At 39.4% G+C, this 24,050-nt stretch overlaps 1 protein-coding gene across 1 annotated transcript in view; it reads right to left on the reverse strand.

Moving 5' to 3' along the window:
• The window catches only part of LOC128654296 (retinol dehydrogenase 7), a 100,595-nt gene that overhangs the window by 6,769 nt on the left and 69,776 nt on the right, over positions 1-24,050 (reverse strand). The window contains exon 4 of the mRNA XM_053708153.1: positions 9,618-9,781. Coding sequence (XP_053564128.1) covers positions 9,618-9,781 — 164 coding nt within the window. The remainder of the gene's footprint in view (positions 1-9,617; positions 9,782-24,050) is intronic.

Below are 24,050 nucleotides of genomic sequence, written 5' to 3' on the forward strand. Positions count from 1 at the left end.
CTCATATCTGCTTAACATTATTGTAAACATTTTTTTTTTAAAAAAACTTTGAAATCATTTTGCTAGTGTAATCTAATTTCATTTTCTATCAGGCCTGTGTCTCAGGCTCACGCAGCATATACTGTGGTTAATTGCTCTGTGCCAGCCACCACTCATATGTGCTTAACATTAGTGTAAATTTAAACCAAAAAACTTTTAATTCATTTTGCTAGTGTAATCTAATTTCATTTTCTATCAGGCCTGTGTGTCAGGCTCACACAGCATAGACTGTGGTTAATTGCTCTGTGACACCACTGATATCTGCTTAACAATCATTAGTGTAAATTTAAAAAAAAAAATTAAAATCATTTTGCTAATGTAATCTAATTTAATTTTCTATCAGGCCTGTGTGTCAGTCTCACACAGCATATACTGTGCTTAATTGTTGTGCCAGCCACCACTCATATCTGCTTAACATTATTGTAAATTTAAAAAAAACAACTTTTAAATCATTTTGCTAGTGTAATCTAATTTCATTTTCCATCAGGCCTGTGTGTCAGGCCCACATAATATAGTGTGATTACTAGCTCTTTTTTCCACCACTTATATCTGGTGTAACATTAGTGTAAAATTTTAATACATTTTTTTTTTTTACATCAGTCCTCTTCTAGTGTTATTTAATGTTAGTTGCCAGGCCAGCCTGGCTGCCATTAGTGCCAGCTTGTGTGTCAGGCTGCCATCATATACTGTGCCTACTTCCATCCTCAGTGCCAGTCCACCACTCCTATCTGGTGTAACATTATTTTAAATTTTGTAAAAAAAGGATTTTACATCAGTCTTCTAGTGTTATTTAATTTTAGTTGCCAGGCCAGCCTGCCACTAGTGCCAGCCTGTGTGTCAGGCTGCCAGCACATACTGTGCCTACTTCTATCCTGAGTGCCATCACTCCTATCTGTTGTAACATTACTGTAATTTTTTTAATTTTTTTTTACATCAGTCTTCTATTGTTATTTAATTGCAGTTGCCTGTCTGCCAGTGTGTGTGCCAGCCCCACTTTCCAACTAGTGCCACCAATCATATTTGTTATTACAGTAGTGTAAATATTTAAAATAAAAACTTTTTTGACTGTGAATCATCAGTCTGCTAGTGCAATTGAATTGCAGTTGCCTGCCTGCCAGCGTGTGTGCCAGGCCCACTTGCCAACTAGTGCCACCAATCATATTTGTTATTACAGTAGTGTTAATATTTAAAATTAAAACTATTTTGACTGTGAATCATCAGTCTGCTAGTGCAATTGAATTGCAGTTTCCTGCCTGCCAGCGTGTGTGCCAGGCCCACTTGCCAACGAGTGCCACCAATCATATTTGTTATAACAGTATTTTAAATATTTAAAAAAAAAAAAAACTTTTTTGACTGTGAAGCATCAGTCAGCTAGTGTAATCTAATTGCAATTGCCTTCCTCCCAACGTGTGTGCCAGGCCCACTTGCCAACTAGTGCCACCAATCATATTTGTTATAACAGTAGTGTAAAAATAAAAAAATAAATATTTTTTGACTGTGAAAGATCAGTCTGCTAGTGTAATCTAATTGAAGTTGCCTGCCTGCCAGCATGTGTGCCAGGCCCACTTGCCAAGTTAGTGGCACTACCCATAACCCACGTTATTCCAAACAATTTAGGAATGTTAGGTGATTTAGGCCCTTTATGGCTTAAAACCAGACTCTGCATCAACTATGTAATTTTTCGTGGGAGTTTTGCCATGGATCCCCCTCCGGCATGCCAGAGTCCAGGTGTTAGTCCCCTTGAAACAACTTTTCCATCCCTATTGTGGCCAGAAAGAGTCCCTGTGGGTTTTAAAATTCGCCTGCCCTTTGAAGTCAATGGAGGTTCGCCCGGTTCGCCGGTTCGCAAACATTTGCGGAAGTTCGCATTCGCCGTTCGCGAACGCAAAATTTTAGGTTCGCGACATGACTAAACAGAAGTAGATAACGCCAAATGGATACTCACATCAAGCCCAAGTATACTTATGTACTGGTAGGAACAGGCTGGTAGCTTGGTGTGTACCAGTTAACCCTCTTCAGGTGAAGTAGAGACAATGCAGGTGTGTCCTGCCCCACTCAGTGTATAGTGGATTCCAAATAATCGAATGTCAGATATAGTAGCTATGCTACTCAATAAGGTACTGAGCCAATGCTTGTATTAAACCAAGTTGTTTATTAAAAACAATTACAAATGTGCAACAAGCAATGGTTACAAAGAACATAAAATGCAACGCGTTTCTCAGCCTTAGCATCGGCTGTTTCATCAGGCATAAGGCACCTTCTAACTGAAGGCACCTATTTAAACCAATTCAAACCAATAGTGGACAAATACACACCCATAATAGGGCGTGTAAGAATACATATATCATTAATTGATTGATAGGTAACTAACGACAACCCTGCAGTTAAGATGGAAACAAATCTAACTAAACAGTGTTATACAATATGAGCAAAAACATAAATTGCAATCACAGTGCTGCCCAAAAAAATATAAACATTTTATAATATGCAGATCTGCATGTATACCATCTATCATGCAAGCGTATAATGTAGGCAGATATAAATTGACAGTATTAGGCACATGAATAGTCATAACATCCATCATAAGTATTATGTTCATGATCCTTATGTCTCTACTGTGTTATAAGCCAATTTTTATTATTAGACACCTACATAGTTGTAGCATCCAACATGGAAATAGTGTTTATAGTTCTTATACTTTTATTGTGCCATACTTACGGTTGGCGATTTTGACCTATTACCCTCAATTCTAATTTCTATACTTAACTCTTATTAGGATTCGGGTATTTATAATGTTGTTTTATCCACTTTTTCTACTGTATTATTTCCTAGCTTGATGTTCACGATCGTCTACAATCAGCACATAATAAAACACTGTGAGTGGCGTATATTGTTGGATTTACACAGGGTAATACTAACCCATAGTAGTACTATATCTGACATTCGATTATTTGGAATCCACTATACACTGTGTGGGGCAGGACACACCTGCATTGTCTCTACTTCCCCTGAAGAGGGTTAGCTGGTACACCCCAAGCTACCAGCCTGTTCCTACTAGTACATAAGTGTACTTGGGCTAAATGTGAGTATCCATTTGGCGTTGTCTATTTCTCTTCACTTACTCTGATATGCTGATGTACACATGAGGCGCCCCTCTGTTCTCTGTTTCATATGTAAAGGTGGATTACTAGTAGTAGGCTCAAATAACGCGAGCATCGATTTGCATCAAACTAATCCCATAGGAGTGTATGTTATTATTATTATTATCTGTTATCTGTAGAGCGTCAAACTAATCCCGCCAGAGTGTATGTGCAAGGAAACTAAATGAAGGAACTCAACTGCAGGTGTGACAAAAAAAAAATTTGTACCACACTCTCAAAGAGGAACACTACGATATAAAAGTGTTTTATCAAATGAGAGAGAGTGGAATAATATTAATACTTAATTTCTCTCCAGAGTAAGTTTAGATATAACTTCACTAGATAGACTTAAGTTACTGGCAGCCAAAAACAAGACAGCGGATACTGATGCTTAATTCTTTGTTAAACATAAAGCATTTGAAGAAGTAACTCAGTTCCTATGCATAAACTTCACTCAGCAATTCGTTATGTTAAGACTCGGTTACTATTTGGTAAAGGTGTTTCCAGAGCGGAGCTGGTGTTAGTTGTTAAAGTGCAATGTGGGAGGAGTTTTACTCACGCTCTCGAGATCCGTCTTACAGCTGATATAGGAGTTTACAAAGTGGAGCTGGTATTTGGTGTTAAAGTCCAATGTGGGAGGAGTTTTACTCACGCTCTCTAGATCCGTCTCTTCCTGAACCCGGCGACACCAACAGCCAAATGACCGGTGAATTCAGTCTGTTATGAGATCTGTTTAGGCAAAAGATCAGGTAACCAAACAGTTAGAAAGTACCTGTTAGTTCAGTAGCTAGCGGTGGTTGAAGTGGTGTGAAGAGTCGGAGTGAGAGCGGAATGGCTGCAGTACTTTCACTCTGTGCAGGGCTGAGAAAATCTTGACTTGTTAGATCTGGATATGGTTAGCTACTAAGATGAAACTCTTGACAATTTAAAGATAAGTTGCAGTTCTTGATATCAATGAAGAGTGGTAGGTTATAAACCAAAGTTTAGCTTAGGTAGTTGTAGCAGCTTACAGCTAGGGCAACAACAAAATACTAAGCATTGAACTCTGTGTGCGCGGTCTTTTTAAAGGAGATGTGGGCAGGGCAGGGTCAAATACATGAGAGGAAATTAGAGGTACAGGACGCAGTACATATGGATCATGACATGACCCCCCAGTCAAGCAAGCTGATCCACAGCTTGAGGTTTCGGGCGATCGGGGTTCCGTCTATGGAACAGTGAAACAAGCTTTGGAGCGTTGATGTTCGAGGCTGGTTCCCAAGTATCCTCCTCGGATGAATAATTTTTCCAATGGACCAAGTATTGCAGGTCTCCACCATGAAGTCGTGAGTCAAGGAGTCAGTGGACTTCGTAAATATCTGGATCCACGGTGGGCGCAAGTGGTGGGAGAATCATTTGAGAGGATTGTGTGGAAAGATATGGTTTTAACAGCGAGACATGAAAGGTTGTGTGTATTTTGAGTGTTGATGGTAAAACCAAAGTGATGGCATTCTTGTTCACGATTCGGTGAACTGTGAACGGAACAATGTATCGTGTTGCTAGTTTTTTACTGGGAATTTGTAGTTTAAGGTTTTTTGTTGAAAGCCATACCTTGTCCCCTACTGAATAGTCTGGTGGGTCCCTCCTTCTCAAATCATAGTGTCGTTTTTTGTGAAGTTTGAGCTTTATGGATGTTACGTTTGATGAATTGGAAATTATCCAATAATGAATTACCCAAATCCTCAACTGGAGGAGAATCCAGACTGGCAGAAGGAAAAAAAATAAATGAAGGATGATAACCATAATTTGCAAAAAATGGTGACATCTTTGTGGAGGAGTTGGTCAAGTTATTGTAGGGGAATTCCGCCATAGGTAAAAACTTGACCCATTCATTCTGTTGGTAGGAACAAAAACATCTGAGAAATTCCTCTAACCATTGATTTAGTCTTTCAGATTGTCCGTTGGTCTGTGGATGGAAGAAGGTGGTGAAACAATGATCTATTTGAACTAATTCACAAAGACTGGTCCAGAAGTGTGAAGTGAATTGTGTCCCTCTGTCAGTGATAATAACAGGGGGTATCCCATGTAGCTTAACAATGTTGGGTAATGGGTAACTTCTGGGCTTGTATTCCTCTATGGTCTGTTTCATTCCAGGCCACCAGAAAGTCTTGGAAAGCAGCTCCATTGTACGCTGTATTCCTGGGTGCCCAGATAAGGGGGTATCATGATGAGTCTTTATTATCAGCTGTCGAAGTCCGGTTGGAATGAAAATCTTACCATTATGGTAATATATTCCAGCGATTTTGGTTAAGAGAGAATGAGGTACCTCTTCATCTAGCTGAGGAAATAACTTGATGTCTGTTGCTAATTGTGAAGCAATACCAACGAAGTGTTCTGTAGAAATGATAGAGGTGGTCAAAGGCTGAGGCGTGGGTTTGTTTGGCTGTCTGGATAGAGCATCAGCTTTTCCATTTTTACTAGCTGGTCTATATAGAATCTGGAAATCGAATCTGGAAAATTATAACCTCCAACACACTTGTTTGGATGACAAGGTTTTATTAGTTTGCAAATATTGCAAATTTTTGTGGTCCGTAAAATTTATGATCAGATGTTTTGCTCCTTCTAATAAATGTCTCCAGTGTTCCAGGGACCTTCTAATAGCCAAAAGTTCCTTTTCCCCTATAGAGTAATTGATTTCAGCTGAGCTCATTATCTTTGAGAAGAATGATATTGGATGTAAAGGCTCAGAGAAGGATTTCCTCTGTGATAAGACTGCTCCAATGGTGTAGTCAGAGGAATCAACTTCTAAAACATACTGATGATTGACGTTTGGGAATCTCAATATGGGAGCAGTTGTAAAACTCGTTTTTAAGAACTCAAAGGCTGTGATGGCTTGTGGAGTCCAGATGAACGGTTTAGTAACACAAGTTAATTGAGTGAGAGGTTTTGCTATAGCTGAAAAGTTTTTTTATGAACTTCCTATAATAATTAGAAAAACCTAAGAATCCTTGGAGTTCTTTTATGTTCCTGGGTAGAGGCCAGTCCTTGACTGTTTCAACCTTTTCTGTTTGCACTTGAATTCCTTTGGGAGTTATGTTATAACCAAGAAACAAGATGTTGGTGGTGTGGAACAAACACTTCTCAGGTTTTGCATATAACTTGTGTACCCTTAGTCTTGACCCATCTGAAATGTTTAATGTGTTCTTCTTTAGTTTTGGAGTATATCAAGATATCGTCCAACTAAACGACCATACAGATATCCAATAAATCCCTGAAAACCTCATTGATAAAGTGTTGGAAAGTGGCTGGGGCATTACATAAGCCAAAAGGCATTACCAGGTACTCAAATAACCCATACCTGGTCCTGAATGCTGTTAGCCACTCATCCCCCTCTCTAATGCAAATGAGGTTGTAAGCCCCTCTAAGGTTCGAGTTTGGTGTATATGGTGGCATCTGATAGTCGTTCAATCAATTCCGGAATGAGGGGTAGGGGTACCTGTTTTTAATTGTTCATTTGTTAAGTTCACGATAATCCATAATAGGACACAAAGTATTGTCTTTGTTTGTGACAAAAAACATTCCGGCACCTGCGGGTGAAGTAGATGGTCTGATGAAACCCTTACGTAAATTTTAGTCTAGATATTCTTTTAAATGTTCTAATTCAGGTTGACTTAATTGATATAGATGTCCGTATGGGATAGTGGCGCCAGGTTGTAACTGGATCGGATAATCATATAGGCGATGAGGTGGCAGGTTTTCAGCCTCAGTTTTGCTGAAGACATCAGAAAATTCTGTGTATTCTATAGGTAGGTTTTGGTCCCCCGGTAGTGCTTGAAGGATTGCTTTACTGGGTACGCAAGTATTGCTATAATATAATGAATCAAAGCATACCTGAGAGCTTAACCAATGTATCGTTGGTTGATGTATTTGAAGCCACTTGATACCTAAAATTACGGGGAAATGAGGAGATGGTAACACATCAAAAGTAAAGTATTCAGTGTGTTCTGTGTCAGTGATGACTTGTAATGGTACAGTGTGATGTGTGATAGGCCCTGTAGTGATAAGAGAGCCGTCAATAACTCAAATGGAAACAGGAGAATTTTTTAACACTAAAGGAATTTTATTAACCTCTACAGTATTAGAATCTAAGAAATTCCCAAATGCTCCAGAGTCGATTATGGCTTCAGTTCTCACTCGCTTGTGGTCCCACTGTAAAATGAGAGAGAGCTTACAATAAGATACATTATTAGTCAATATTTGAGATGAGTGAATGAAAGTAGACTTACGTTTCTTGTTCTTCTGAAGTATAGGGCAATCAGAGACAATGTGCGCAGGACTAGTGCAGTACATGCATGTGAGAGCGGAATGGCTGCAGTACTTTCACTCTGTGCAGGGCTGAGAAAATCTTGGCTTGTTAGATCTGGATACGATTAGTTACTAAGATGAAACTCTTGACAATTTAACGATAAGTTGCAGTTCTTGATATCAACGAAGAGTGGTAGGTTATAAACCAAAGTTTAGCTTAGGTAGTAGTAGCAGCTTACAGCTAGGGCAACAGCAAAATACTAAGCATTGAACTCTGTGTGCGCGGTCTTTTTAAAGGAGATGTGGGCAGGGTCAAATACATGAGAGGAAATTAAAGGTACAGGACGCAGTACATATGGATCATGACAGTATGTCAGTGAACTGGCCTACACTGTCAGAAAAAAGGGTAAGGTTGGGGTCCGTTTGTGAACACTTGGGGTACAACTGCTGTGGTTGTACCCTCGATGTATCATAATTACACCTTAAGGAACTAATATGTACCATTTAGTGGTAAATAAGGTACAAATATGTTTCCAACTGTCAAAGGGTCCATGTCTATACCATTTAATCCCCCCAAAAAGGTACAATCACTTGTGTGACTAAAAGTTTGAAGGGGATGGGTGGTTCAAGGCTTGCAAACGCTGCAAGTCCATATAATTTGCACACCTCAATGATTCATATTCACATAACTGGCAGTCACCTAAAATGAATGCCACATACATGTTGTACAGCAAAATAATTATGTTCAATCGTTGTTGATAATATGCAAGAAGCGGACAAAGCAAAAAAAATACTTAATAACCCATATATTCAATGATACTGTGTTGTTGGTTCTAAATAGCAAACAAGCACTTAACATTTTAATTTTTATATTTAGAGCATCAAGATGTTAACTCTTAAACATAAAGCAAATGTATTAACTAAAATTACAAAGAAAATGTTTAGTTTTAAATTCTATAAAATAAACAAGAGCTGTTTATGAACCATTTAAAAAAAAAAAAATTGTAATTATTCCCCAGTCACATACATGGACATTGTGTAACACGCGATAGCGCCATCTGTTGGTTGAAAGTTGGTAGCAGGTTCATCACCAAAATGTGTACTGGAGAAAGACTCATTTGCATATATTTTGCATAGAGTGACAATTCAATGTATGGTTGTGAGTTTTATTGTTTATCCCTCCCCGAATCCCCCTTCTTTTTGTTAATTATATTTTATTATTATGTTGTTTTCTATATGTTTTATATATATTCATGTTTTATGTGGCATGTCACCCTAAATTAAATGGGGTGTTTTTAGAGTCTAGTACAAAGTGATCCATAACTTGTTGAGTAGCATTTTTTGGAACTGGTTGTTTAGCTTGGTTCTGTAGCAGTCTGGATTTGCTATATGGTTACAATATCCAAACTTTTTTTTAAACTGCAGTGTGGCTATTGTAATACTGTCTAAAAAAGTACACATTAAATGAATGCATATTTGATTATATAGTAAGTTTAATGGAACAGCATTTGTAATATGCTGTGTTGAGTACAAATTTGCCATCATGAGGTACAAAGGGCTTGTCACTGGGGCAGTGCCCTTAAAAGGCCAGATTTGCACCATTTCATAAGGGTACAATATAGTACCATAGCACTGAGGTCCAATCTAGTCACCAAAGGTACATATTTGCCTTTGAAAGGTACAATCTGCAAGGGTACCAATTTGTACCCATGTTAAAGGGTACAGAGGGTGTACCTTTGAGGGTACTGTCCCAGTGACAAGCTGTTGTACCCCTTAAGGTACAATTTTTGCACATTTTTTCTGACAGTGTACATTTTACTATGTTGGCACATTGTTAACTTTGGCATATCCTTTTTGTGATTAATTTGACGCAGAATTACATTGTATTCACAGTTGAAGCTTTGAGAAATTGATCCCTTTATGTGGTTTATCTATCATGTATAAAAATATATACGGAATTATATAACTCTGAGAAAACACATTATTATTATTATTATTACTATTTATTTGTATAGCACCACAAAACTCTACAGAATATACATTCTACAAAGTAATACATAACTTCTATGTTTATATTTTTCAAACAAAAAGGGAATCATTTATCAACACTACTGGAATTTATCTTGAATACATAAACAAAACAAAATAGATACATACATTTTTGGTAGTACTGTTCTCCATAGCTCTCTCTGACCTCAGTGGGGAGAGTCTCCCATAGCTGATCCAAGTACTTTTTAAAAACAGAGTAGTTTGCAATAGAGGTTTTGAAACCACCAGGTTCCACGATTGAGACATTTACTCCAAAGTCCCGCAGCTCCCTCCTGCAAGAGAAATAAATGCATTGGTCAGTGTCTGTGTACTTGGTGCCATCTCCAATGTCCAACAAACAAGTGAAATGGAAATTAGAGGTGGACCCTTGATGCTTCATTATTTCAGATAATTTTAATTTTACATTCTTGAAAATATACGTCAGAGACCTTTGAGTTGCTGATATAAAACTCAAACACTGGAACCAGGAGTAAGTAGGGAAAATCTGTCCATCTCCAGAAAACAAATTAAATTGCAAACATTTTTTCATTCCTGTTATATCAATTGCATGTTTATTACATTGGTTTTGTGTCTGTCCTTCTTTTATCTCTAGATACTATGGTCATAGAAGTCAGCTGAGCCCCATTTAGGGCTAGAGTAAAAGTGGAGCACTATTTATTACTTTTGCTCGAATGCTACCACCATCCACTACCACTTTTTGCACACAAGAGTTAGCACTTGTATTACAAGTTGAAAGTAAAAGATTTGCACAAGAGTGATACTCGACGTGCCCTAACCAAAGGACTTCCGATATCACAAAAGGGTTAATTTATTCTAAAAAAAAAAACAAAACTTATCGCGCACTAACTCGCCACCATATTAAACCCACAGCACTATACCTTACCTGACAGGAGTTATTAATATTACACATTCCATTGTTCTTCACATGGGGTAAATGTTGTTTGCATTTTTAAATATCAAAATAACAAGAGTATTGCATTGAGCAATGATACTTTTTTATTGGACTAACCATACATTTATAAGATGACAAGCATACATGTTTATATATGTTTATATTTGTATATATGTATGAATATACATATATAAATACATAAATATATATATAAAATATTTTAATGTGCTTATGTTGTGTTTGGTGCACATTATTTTTTAACTCTAACTCTTTAGGCGAGGTCTTCCGTCTTGGTAACCTAACCTAACACACATTCAATTCAATTGTGCTCGACAAACGTATTTACTTTCAACTTGTAATACATGTGCAAGCTAACACGGCACACAACTTGTAATCTAGCCCTTATTTGTTATACATGGTCACAGTCACAGATAGATTAATAGACATTGGCTGAAGTGTAATTTATATGCAGGGTTCAAGACATACAAAAAAAGTGTGGGAACTCACCAAGACGTCCACCCCCTCACAATTAGTATTGTTTTATACACACACTCGTATACAAACACACACACACACACACACACACACACTGTATTTATATGTATATGATCTATATACCTTGATTAATGAAAGCAAATTAAAACCAATGAAGGCTTGAATGGTTGCCTTTGGGCCTGAAACTCCTCCTCTGTCACATCGTCTCACCCACTTAAAGGGATATGAAACCCACATTTTTTTCTTTCATGGTTCAGCTAGAGCATACAATTTTAAGTGACTTTCCCATTTACAGATAACCAGTACTTTTACTTAAATAAGAATACAAACACCCCCTAACACTATACAAACTACCAAGGGTCCTTAAAAGGGCCTTTTGTAGGGCATTGCCCTGAGATAAACAGCTCTTTTACTTTAAAAGAAAAACACCTCCTAAAAATATACATTACAAAATAAACAAATTATCAAAAATAAAAAAGAATTACATCTAATCTAAAAGCCCTATCAAAATAAAAAAGCCCACCCAAAATAAAAAAAACCTAGCCTACAATCAGTGGCGTCACTAGGGGGTGCGGAGTGGCATGGCTTGTGCCTTGTTGTAAGAAGGGTCAAGGCCAAGGGGTCCACCGTCAATGCTAAGCTAGATGCGGGGGGTTATTATCAGCACACCTGGGCACAGAGCAAGGAAGTGTCAGCAGGGCAGGGCTAGCCTCTGCCTCCCGGCTTCCCAAGCTAAGCCCTGCGCATAAACCTGCGCCGCGCGCAGGCGCTGTAACACAGTGCTACGCGCGGGCTTTAACAGTCCAGTCTCTGAGTCTGAAGGAGATGCCCCTCCTTTCCCAGCCGGTGCAGCTGACACCCAGCTGGTGCTTTGTGTGAGATGGAAAGGCTGGCCTGGTCTGATGGTGGTCTGATACTGACATGCACCGCACAATAAAATCAGACAGCAAGAGGCGGGCTCAACCAACGCATTCATGTCTTCTCATACCCACGATGAGAAAGAGGTGACCCCCTCTATTGTTTTATTCTGCATTGATGTTTTAGGCATGACAGGGAGCCTCTGTGATACAGGTTGTAATTTTATTATCACATAGTAACAATACACAGCATCCACCAAACATAGAAGAGCTATCCCTTTTATGGGCCCTTTATTATTATTGTAAAGAATCCACTAGACACTCTCTGGATTAACTCTTTCCTGTTTATAGTTAAATGCATGTTTGGCTACACAATAATATAATATAGCATTGTAGTTTGGCTTACTGTACTATAGTGATTTTTTTTTATGCAAACTGAAGATTGCATGTTGTCTGTATAAATACATATTTTGTATATATACAATTGCATGCAGTACATACAAATTAATACATCATAGCATTTATATTTTTTATTAATCTGTGGAAATGAAGTTAATTTATTACTTATTTATGCACATGTTTTGCTGTTGCTATTCTTTGTGTTCAGTTTTTTTTTATTATTATGCACATGCCAGAAAGAAAAAAAAATCCCAGACCATTTCTTCAGGAATTTAGGCTCTTCACCCAGCTATGTCAGTCACTGCAAATATATTAAAAGGGATCTGTATGAACCCCCTTTCCAAATCTTCAAATTCTTAGATAAAAAAAAACTAACTAACCTATTTGCTGTCAAGGTTGCATTGAGTCATATCTTGTAGAACATGTTTTGTTTTTACATTCCCCCCCCTCCCCGATCCAAGTGAAAATAGCGGCAATATCCATGTTTCCACAGTACCAAGAAAGGTGTGTTTTTGCCTTTTATTTCTCTTGTAAGGTGTATCCAGTCCACGGATCATCCATTACTTGTGGGATATTCTCCTTCCCAACAGGAAGCTGCAAGAGGATCACCCACAGCAGAGCTGTCTATATAGCTCCTCCCCTAACTGCCACCTACCAGTCATTCTCTTGCAGCTCTCGACAAGATAGGAAGTAGCTAGAGAGATGTGGTGAATTTATGTAGTTTATCTTCAATCAAAAGTTTATTATTTTCAAATGGTACCGGAGTTGTACTGTTTTAGCCTCAGGCAGAAAGTTGAAGAAGAGTCTGCCTGTGGTTTTTGATGATCTTAGCAGGTTGTAACTAAGATCCATTGCTGTTCTCACACATAACTGAAGAGATGAGGTAACTTCAGCTGGGGGAATGGCGTGCAGGGTCTCCTGCTATGAGGTATGTGCATTTTAAATTTTTCTAGAGAAATGAATATGCTAGAAAATGCTGTTAATACCGGATTTATTTAAGGTAAGCCTGATTACAGTGATTTAATAACGACTAGTATCATGCTTGCTGTAAAAGGTAATATTCTTATTACTTTCTCACATTACTGAAAATAAGATAACGTTTGCTGGAAGTGTTTAAACGTTTTTTTCTACATATTGGTGATAAAACTTTATTGGGGCCCAGTTTTTTCCACATGGCTGGCTAGATTTTGCCTAGGGATAGTTTTTTATGGCCCTCTCACTGTGAGTACAGGTTGGGAGGGTCCTAATTTCAGGCCTAAATCGTGCAGTAGTTTTTGCAGCTTGAGACTTCCAGCTTCCCTATGAGTCCCCTGAACACTTAGGACCTCTACAAAGGGTTTTTGTGCCTTCAGAAGTCGTTGTATGGGCAGGTAGGGTCACAGCAGAGCTGTGGCAGTTTGTTGTGACTGTTAAAAAACGTTTATATAGTTTTTTTTTAATCCGGTTTTGAAACTAAGGGGTTAATCATCCATTTGCAAGTGGGTGCAATGCTCTGTTAGTCTATTATACACACTGTAAAAATTTCGTAAGATTTACTGCTTTTTATCACTGTTTTTCAATTTCTGACAAAATTTGTTTCTCTTAAAGGCACAGTACCATTTTTATTTTTTGCTTCTTTACATTTACCAAAGTGTTTTCCAAGCTTGCTGGTCTCATTGCATGTCTGACATAGAGGAAACTCCTTGTTCATTATGTTTAGAAGCCATTGTGGAACCCCCTCTTAGAATGTGTACCAAATGTACTGATTTTACTTTAAGTTATAAAGATCATATTCCGTCTTTAAAAGATTTATCACCAGAGGAAATTGACAAGGGGGAAGTTATGCCGACTAACTCGCCCCACGTGTCAGAACCTTTGACTCCCGCTCAAGTGGCGCCAAGTACATCTAGCGCGCCCATGGCGTTTACTTTACAAGACATGGCGGCAGTTATGGATCATACCCTTACAGCGGTATTGTCCAAACTACCAGGGTTACAAGGAAAGCGAGACAGCTCTGGGACTAGAAAAAATACAGAGCTCTCTGACGCTTTAGTAGCTATAAATAAAAAGAGAGAAGCGCTTTAGTAGCTATGTGTGATATCCCCTCACAATATGCAGAAGCTGAGGCAGGAGAGCTTCTTTCTGTGGGTGATTTTTCTGACTCAGGGAAGATGCTTCAACCTGATTCTGATATGTCTACATTTAAATTTAAGCTTGAACACCTCCGCGTGTTGCTCAGGGAGGTTTTAGCTACTCTGGATGACTGTGACACCATTATAGTGCCAGAGAAATTGTGTAGATTGGATAAACACTATGCAGTGCCTGTTTACACTGATGTTTTTCCAATACCTAAAAGGTTTTAAGAAATTATTGCTAAGGAATGGGATAGACCAGGTGTACCATTCTCCCCCCCTCCTATTTTTAAGAAAATGTTTCCAATAGATGCCGCTACACGGGACTTATGGCAAACGGTCCCTAAGGTGGAGGGAGCAGTTTCTACCCTAGCTAAGCGTACAACTATTCCCGTCGAGGACAGTTGTGCTTTCCTAGATCCAATGGATAAAAAGTTACCTTAAGAAAATGTTTATTCAACAAGGTTTTATTCTCCAGCCTCTTGCATGCATTGCCCCGGTCACTGCTGCTACGGCCTTCTGGTTTGAGTCTCTGGAAGAGGCCTTACAGGTAGAAACTCCATTGGATGATATACTTGACAAGCTTAAAGCGCTTAAGCTAGCCAATTCATTTGTTTCTGACGCCGTTGTTCATTTAACCAAACTAATGGCTAAGAACTCAGGTTTTGCTATACAGGCGCGTAGGGTGCTATGGCTTAAATCCTGGTCAGCTGACGTTACTTCAAAGTCTAAGCTTCTCAACATTCCCTTCAAGGGGCAGACCCTATTCGGGCCTGGACTGAAGGAGATCATTTCTGATATTCCTGGAGGAAAAGGTCATGCCCTTCCTCAGGATAGGTCTAATAAATTAAGGACCAAACAAACTAATTTTCGTGCCTTTCGAAACTTTAAGACGAGCGCGGCATCAACTCCCTCTAATGCAAAACAAGAGGGAAATTTTGCCCAGTCCAAGCCGGTCTGGAGACCTAACCAGGCCTGGAACAAAGGTAAGCAGGCCAAGAAGCCTGCTGCTGCTTCTAAGACAGCATGAAAGATCAGCCCCCAATCCGGTAACAGATCTAGTAGGGGGCAGACTTTCTCTCTTCGCCCAGGGTTGGGCAAGAGATGTCCAGGATCCCTGGGTGTTGGAAATTGTGTCCCAGGGATATCTTCTGGACTTCAAAGCTTCTTCCCCAAAAGGAAGATTTCACCTCTCACAATTATCTGCAGACCAGATAAAGAGAGAGGCATTCTTACATTGTGTTCAAGACCTCCTAGTTATGGGAGTGATCCACCCAGTTCCAAAGGAGGAACAGGTGCAAGGCTTCTATTCAAATCTCTTTGTGGTTCCCAAGAAAGAGGGAACCTTCAGACCAATCTTAGATCTCAAGATCCTAAACAAATTTCTCAGGGTCCCATCTTTCAAGATGGAGACTATTCGAACCATCCTACCTATGATCCAGGAGGGTCAATACATGACTACCGTGGACTTAAAGGATGCTTATCTTCACATTCCGATACACAAAGATCATCATCGGTTTCTCAGGTTCGCCTTCCTAGACAATCATTACCAGTTTGTGGCTCTTCCCTTTGGGTTAGCTACGGCACCAAGAATCTTTACGAAGGTTCTGGGGTCACTTCTGGCGGTCCTAAGGCCGCGGGGCATAGCAGTAGCCCCTTACTTAGACGACATTCTGATACAAGCGTCGAATTTCCAAATTGCCAAGTCCCATACGGACATTGTTCTGGCATTCCTGAGGTCTCATGGGTGGAAAGTGAACAAAAAGAAGAGTTCTCTATCCCCTTTCACAAGAGTTTCCTTCCTGGGAACTCTGATAGATTCTGTAGAAATTAAGATTTACCTGACAGAGGCCAGGTTGTCAAAAATTCTAAATTCCTGCCGTGTTCTTTATTCTACTTCTCGCCCTTCAGTGGCTCAGTGTATGGAAGTAATCGGCTTAATGGTAGCGGCAATGGACATAGTGCCGTTTGCCCGCCTACATCTCAGACCGCTGCAACTCTGCATGCTCAGTCAGTGGAATGGGGATTACATGGATTTGTCCCCTCTACTAAATCTGGATCAAGAGACCAGGGATTCTCTTCTCTGGTGGCTATCTCGGGTCCATCTGTCCAAAGGTATGACCTTCCGCAGGCCAGATTGGACAATAGTAACAACAGATGCCAGCCTTCTGGGCTGGGGTGCAGTCTGGAACTCCCTGAAGGCTCAGGGATCGTGGACTCAAGAGGAAGCACTCCTTCCAATAAACATTCTGGAACTAAGAGCGATATTCAATGCTCTTCAGGCTTGGTCAGACAACATCACGACTGTAGCTTACATCAACCATCAAGGGGGAACAAGGAGTCCCCTAGCAATGTTGGAGGTTTCAAAGATAATCGATGGGCAGAGATTCACTCTTGCCATCTATCAGCTATCCATATCCCAGGAGTAGAGAACTGGGAGGCGGATTTTCTAAGTCGACAGACTTTTCATCCGGGGGAGTGGGAACTCCATCCGGAGGTATTTGCACAGTTGATTCAACTTTGGGGCAAACCAGTACTGGATCTCATGGCGTCTCGTCAGAACGCCAAGCTTCCTTGTTACAGTTCCAGGTCCAGGGATCCCAAGGCAGCACTGATAGATGCTCTAGCAGTGCCTTGGTCCTTCAACCTGGCTTATGTGTTTCCACTGTTTCCTCTGCTCCCTCGTCTGATTGCCAAGATCAAACAGGTGAGAGCTTCAGTGATTTTGATAGCACCTGCGTGGCCTCGCAGGACTTGATATGCAGATCTGGTGGACATGTCATCCTCTCCACCATGGACTCTGCCTCTGAGACAGGACCTTCTACTTCAGGGTCCTTTCAACCATCCAAATCTAATTTTTCAACGTCTGACTGCTTGGAGATTGAACGCTTGATTTTATCAAAGCGTGGTTTCTCCGAGTCGGTCATTGATACCTTAATACAGGCGCGAAAGCCTGCCACCAGGAAAATCTATCATAAGATATGGTGTAAATATCTTCATTGGTGTGAATCCATTGGTTGCTCATGGAGTAAAGTCAGGATTCCTAGGATATTATCTTTTCTCCAAGAAGGATTGGAGAAGGGTTTATAAGCTAGTTCCTTAAAGGGACAGATTTCTGCTCTGTTTATTCTTTTGCACAAAAGTCTGGCTGAGGTTCCAGATGTTCAGGCGTTTTGTCAGGCTCTGGTTAGAATCAAGCCTGTTTTTAAACCTGTTGCTCCGCCATGGAGTTTAAATTTAGTTCTTAAAGTTCTTCAAGGGGTTCCGTTTGAACCTTTGCATTCCATAGATATTAAGCTCTTATCTTGGAAAGTTCTGTTTTTAGTAGCTATCTCCTCGGCTTGAAGAGTTTCGGAGTTATCTGCTTTACAATGTGATTCCCCTTATCTCATTTTCCATGCAGATAAGGTAGTGTTACGTACCAAACCTGGTTTTCTGCCTAAGGTGGTATCTAATAAAAATATCAATCAGGAGATTGTTGTTCCGTCACTGTGTCCTAATCCTTCTTCAAAGAAGGAACGTCTATTACACAATCTTGACGTGGTTCACGCTTTAAAGTTTTATTTACAAGCTACTAAAGATTTTCGTCAAACATCTGCATTGTTTGTTGTCTACTCTGGACAGAGGAGAGGCCAAAAGGCTTCGGCAACTTCTCTATCTTTTTGGCTAAGAAGTATAATCCGCTTAGCTTATGAGACTGCTGGGCAGCAGCCTCCTGAAAGAATTACAGCTCATTCTACTAGAGCGGTAGCTTCCACATGGGCTTTTAAGAATGAGGCTTCTGTTGAACAGATTTGTAAGGTGGCGACTTGGTCTTCGCTTCATACTTTTTCTAAATTCTATAAATTTGATACTTTTGCTTCTTCGGAGGCTATTTTTGGGAGAAAGGTCTTACAGGCAGTGGTGCCTTCCGTTTAAGCGCCTGCCTTGTCCCTCAATTCAGCCATGTCCTATAGCTTTGGTATTGATATCCCACAAGTAATGGATGATCCGTGGACTGGATACACCTTACAAGAGAAAACTAAATTTATGCTTACTTGATAAATTTATTTCTCTTGTGGTGTATCCAGTCCACGGCCCGCCCTGTCATTTTAAGGCAGGTGTTTTTTATTTTTAAACTACACCACTGCACCCTATAGTTTCTCCTTTCTCTTGCTTGTCTTCGGTCGAATGACTGGTAGGTGGCAGTTAGGGGAGGAGCTATATAGACAGCTCTGCTGTGGGTGATCCTCTTGCAGCTTCCTGTTGGGAAGGAGAATATCCCACAAGTAATGGATGATCTGTGGACTGGATACACCACAAGAGAAATAAATTTATCAGGTAAGCATAAATTTTGTTTTTTATATTTTTTTGCACATATTTTTCACATATTTAGAGGTTTAATTACTTTAAATGAAAACTGCATTTGTCATACGCTAGTCTATAATTTTTTTTTTACAATGTCAATTTTTTGTCAATGTTGTATTCTTTTTAATGTGCTGGACCTGACCAAAAATGACCTGCATTCATTTTAAGACCCCATTTGCATTTAACCATGTTTTTTTTTATTAGCATATAGGTCCTAATAATAATATATAAGTTAGCACAGTATGCCTAATATCACCATACAGACACAGTGTGCTCATTATAGTGTATAGATACCTATGCACAAAATATTGTCCAGTCAGTGTACAGATACTCTATCAGTATACAGTTTACATTAAAAGACCATTTTACAGTTTCAATCCAATCAGACAATCAGATTGAGCTCACATCACATTCTATTGGCTGATTGGAACAGCCAATAGAATGCAAGCTCAATCTGATTGGCTGATTGGATCAGCCAATCGGATTGAACTTCAATCTGATTGGCTGATTCAATCAGCCAATCAGATTTTTCCTACCTTAATTCCGATTGGCTGATAGAATCCTATCAGCCAATCGGAATTGAAGGGACGCCATCTTGGATGACGTCCCTTAAAGGAACCTTCATTCGTCGGGAAGAAGAGGATGGCTCCACGTCGGCTCGTCTGAAGATGGCTCCGTTCCGCTCCGGATGGATGAAGATTGAAGACGCCGCCTGGATGAAGACTTCTATCGGATGGAAGACCTCTTCAGCGCCGCCTGGATGATGACTTCATCTGATGGAAGACTTCTTCAGCGCCCCTTGGATGATGACTTCTGCCGCTCCGGATCTCCTCTTCGGTTCCATCGGTGGTCGACTGGCTGAAGGCGACTCAAGGTAGGATGATCTTCAGGGGGGTAGTGTTAGGTTTATTTAAGGGGGGTTTGAGTTAGATTAGGGGTATGTGGGTGGTGGGTTTTAATGTTGGGGGGGTTGTATTTTTATTTTACAGGCAAAAGAGCTGAATTCTTTGGGGCATACCCCGCAAAAGGCCCTTTTAAGGGCTGGTAAGGTAAAAGAGCTGGTAACTTTTTAATTTAGAATAGGGTAGGGCATTTTTTTATTTTGGGGGGCTTTGTTATTATATTAGGGGGCTTAGATTAGGTGTAAGTAGCTTAAAATTGTTGTAATATTTTTTAAATGTTTGTAATTTTTTTTATTTTTTGTAACTTAGCTTTTTTTATTTTTTGTACTTTAGTTAGTTTATTTAATTTAATTTAATTGTAGTTATTTGTAGCTAATTTATTTAATTAATTTAATGATAGTGTAGTGTTAGGTTTAATTGTAACTTAGGTTAGGATTTATTTTACTGGTAATTTTGTATTTCTTTTAGCTAGGTAGTTATTAAATAGTTAATAACTATTTAATAACTATTCTAACTAGCTAAAATAAATACAAAGTTACCTGTAAAATAAATATAAATCCTACAATAGCTACAATGTAATTATTAATTACGTTGTAGCTATCTTATGGCTAGATTTGGAGTTTTGTCGGTAACGACCCGAAAAACTAACGCCGGCTTTTTTCTGGCCGCACCATAAAAATAACTCTGGTATTGAGAGTCCACATAAAGGCTGCGTTAGGCTCCAAAAAAGGAGCGTAGGGCATTTTTAACGCAGCTTCAATTTTCGATACCAGAGTTGCTTACGCAAGCGGCCAGCCTCAAAAACGTGCTCGTGCACGATTCTCCCATAGGAAACAATGGGGCTGTTTGAGCTGAAAAAAAACCTAACACCTGCAAAAAAGCCGCGTTCAGCTCCTAACGCAGCCCCATTGTTTGCTATGCGGAAACACTTCCTACTTCTGCACCTAACACCCTAACATGTACCCCGAGTCTAAACACCCCTAACCTTACACTTATTAACCCCTAATCTGCTGCCCCCGCTATCGCTGACCCCTGCATATTATTATTAACCCCTAATCTGCCGCTCCGTAAACCGCCGCTACTTACATTATCCCTATGTACCCCTGTACCTCTCCCTCGATATACCCCTAATCTGCTGCCCTAACATCGCCGACCCCTATATTATATTTATTAACCCCTAATCTGCCCCCCACAACGTCGCCTCCACCTGCCTACACTTATTAACCCCTAATCTGCCGACCGGACCTGAGCGCTACTATAATAAAGTTATTAACCCCTAATCCGCCTCACTAACCCTATAATAAATAGTATTAACCCCTAATCTGCCCTCCCTAACATCGCCGACACCTAACTTCAATTATTAACCCCTAATCTGCCGACTGGAGCTCACCGCTATTCTAATAAATGTATTAACCCCTAAAGCTAAGTCTAACCCTAACACTAACACCCCCCTAAGTTAAATATAATTTACATCTAACGAAATTAATTATCTCTTATTAAATAAATTATTCCTATTTAAAGCTAAATACTTACCTGTAAAATAGATCCTAATATAGCTACAATATAAATTATAATTATATTATAGCTATTTTAGGATTAATATTTATTTTACAGGCAACTTTGTAATTATTTTAACCAGGTACAATAGCTATTAAATAGTTAAGAACTATTTAATAGCTAAAATAATTACAAAATTACCTGTAAAATAAATCCTAACCTAAGTTACAATTAACCTAACACTACACTATCAATAAATTAATTAAATACAATTCCTACAAATAACTACAATGAAATAAACTAACTAAAGTACAAAAAATAAAAAAGAACTAAGTTACAAAAAATAAAAAAATATTTACAAACATAAGAAAAATATTACAACAATTTTAAACTAATTACACCTACTCTAAGCCCCCTAATAAAATAACAAAGACCCCCAAAATAAAAAATGCCCTACCCTATTCTAAATTACTACAGTTCAAAGCTCTTTTACCTTACCAGCCCTGAACAGGGCCCTTTGCGGGGCATGCCCCAAAGAATTCAGCTCTTTTGCCTGTAAAAAAATAAACATACAATACCCCCCCCCATCATTACAACCCACCACCCACATACCCCTAATCTAACCCAATCCCCCCTTAAATAAACCTAACACTAAGCCCCTGAAGATCTTCCTACCTTATCTTCACCATACCAGGTTCACCGATCCGTCCTGAAGAGCTCCTCCGATGTCCTGATCCAAGCCCAAGCGGGGGGCTGAAGAGGTCCATGATCCGGCTGAAGTCTTCATCCAAGTGGGAGCTGAAGAGGTCCATGATCCGGATGAAGTCTTCTATCAACGGCATCTTCAATCTTCTTTCTTCCGGATCCATCTTGCAGACCTCCGACGCGGAACATCCTCTTCTCCCGACGCCTACTAGCCGAATGACCGTTCCTTTAAGGGACGTCATCCAAGATGGCGTCCCTCGAATTCCGATTGGCTGATAGGATTCTATCAGCCAATCAGAATTAAGGTAGGAATATTCTGATTGGCTGATGGAATCAGCCAATCAGAATCAAGTTCAATCCGATTGGCTGATCCAATCAGCCAATCAGATTGAGCTTGCATTCTATTGGCTGTTCCACTTGGGCTTGGATCAGGACATCGGAGGAGCTCTTCAGGACGGATCGGTGAACCTGGTATGGTGAAGATAAAGTAGGAAGATCTTCAGGGGCTTAGTGTTAGGTTTATTTAAGGGGGGTTTGGGTTAGATTAGGGGTATGTGGGTGGTGGGTTGTAATGTTGGGGGGGGGTATTGTATGTTTATTTTTTTACAGGCAAAAGAGCTGAATTCTTTGGGGCATGCCCCGCAAAGGGCCCTGTTCAGGGCTGGTAAGGTAAAAGAGCTTTGAACTGTAGTAATTTAGAATAGGGTAGGGCATTTTTTATTTTGGGGGTCTTTGTTATTTTATTAGGGGGCTTAGAGTAGGTGTAATTAGTTTAAAATTGTTGTAATATTTTTCTTATGTTTGTAAATATTTTTTTATTTTTTGTAACTTAGTTCTTTTTTATTTTTTGTACTTTAGTTAGTTTATTTCATTGTAGTTATTTGTAGGAATTGTATTTAATTAATTTATTGATAGTGTAGTGTTAGGTTAATTGTAGGTAATTGTAGGTAGTTTATTTAATTAATTTATTGATAGTGTAGTGTTAGGTTTAATTGTAACTTAGGTTAGGATTTATTTTACAGGTAATTTTGTAATTATTTTAAATATTTTAGCTATTAAATAGTTCTTAACTATTTAATAGCTATTGTACCTGGTTAAAATAAATACAAAGTTACCTGTAAAATAAATATTAATCCTAAAATAGCTATAATATAATTATAATTTATATTGTAGCTATATTAGGATTTATTTTACAGGTAAGTATTTAGCTTTAAATAGGAATAATTTAGGGGGTGTTAGTGTTAGGGTTAGAGTTAGCTTTAGGGGTTAATACATTTATTAGAATAGCGGTGAGCTCCAGTCGGCAGATTAGGGGTTAATGTTTGAAGTTAGGTGTCGGCGATGTTAGGGAGGGCAGATTAGGGGTTAATACTATTTATTATAGGGTTAGTGAGGCGGATTAGGGGTTAATAACTTTATAATAATATCGGTGCGGTCCGGTCAGCAGATTAGGGGTTAATAAGTGTAGGCAGGTGAAGGCGACGTTGGGGGGGGGCAGATTAGGGGTTAATAAATATAATATAGGGGTCGGCGGTGTTAGGGGCAGCAGATTAGGGTTACATAAGGATAACGTAGGTGGCGGCGCTTTGCGGTCGGCAGATTAGGGGTTAATTATTGTAGGTAGCTGGCTGCGACGTTGTGGGGGGCAGGTTAGGGGTTAATAAATATAATATAGGGGTCGGCGGTGTTAGGGGCAGCAGATTAGGGGTACATAAGTATAACGTAGGTGGCGGTCGGCAGATTAGGGGTTAAAAAAATTTAATCGAGTGGCGGCGATGTGGGGGGACCTCGGTTTAGGGGTACATAGGTAGTTTATGGGTGTTAGTGTACTTTAGAGCACAGTAGTTAAGAGCTTTATAAACCGGCATTAGCCCAGAAAGCTCTTAACTACTGACTTTTTTCCTGCGGCTGGAGTTTTGTCGTTAGATGTCTAACGCTTACTTCAGACACGACTCTTAATTCCGGAGTTAGAAAAATCCCATTGAAAAGAAAGGATACGCAATTTATGTAAGGGGATCTGCGGTATGGAAAAGTCGCGGCTGAAAAGTGAGCGTTAGACCCTATTTTGAGTGACTCCAAATACCGGAGGTAGCCTAAAACCAGCGTTAGGAGCCTCTAACGCTGGTTTTCACGGCTAACGCCAAACTCCAAATCTAGGCCTTAGGGTTTATTTTACAGGTAAGTATTTAGTTTGAAATAGGAATAATTTATTAAAGTATAGTGTAGTGTTAGGTGTAATTGAAACTTAGGTTAGGATTTATTTTACATGTAAATTTGTCTTCATTTTAACTAGGTAGCTATTAAATAGTTAATAACTATTTAATAGCTATTGTACC

This window comes from Bombina bombina, chromosome 3, assembly GCF_027579735.1.
Source record: "Bombina bombina isolate aBomBom1 chromosome 3, aBomBom1.pri, whole genome shotgun sequence".
In the NCBI taxonomy this organism is placed as follows: Eukaryota; Metazoa; Chordata; class Amphibia; order Anura; family Bombinatoridae; genus Bombina; species Bombina bombina.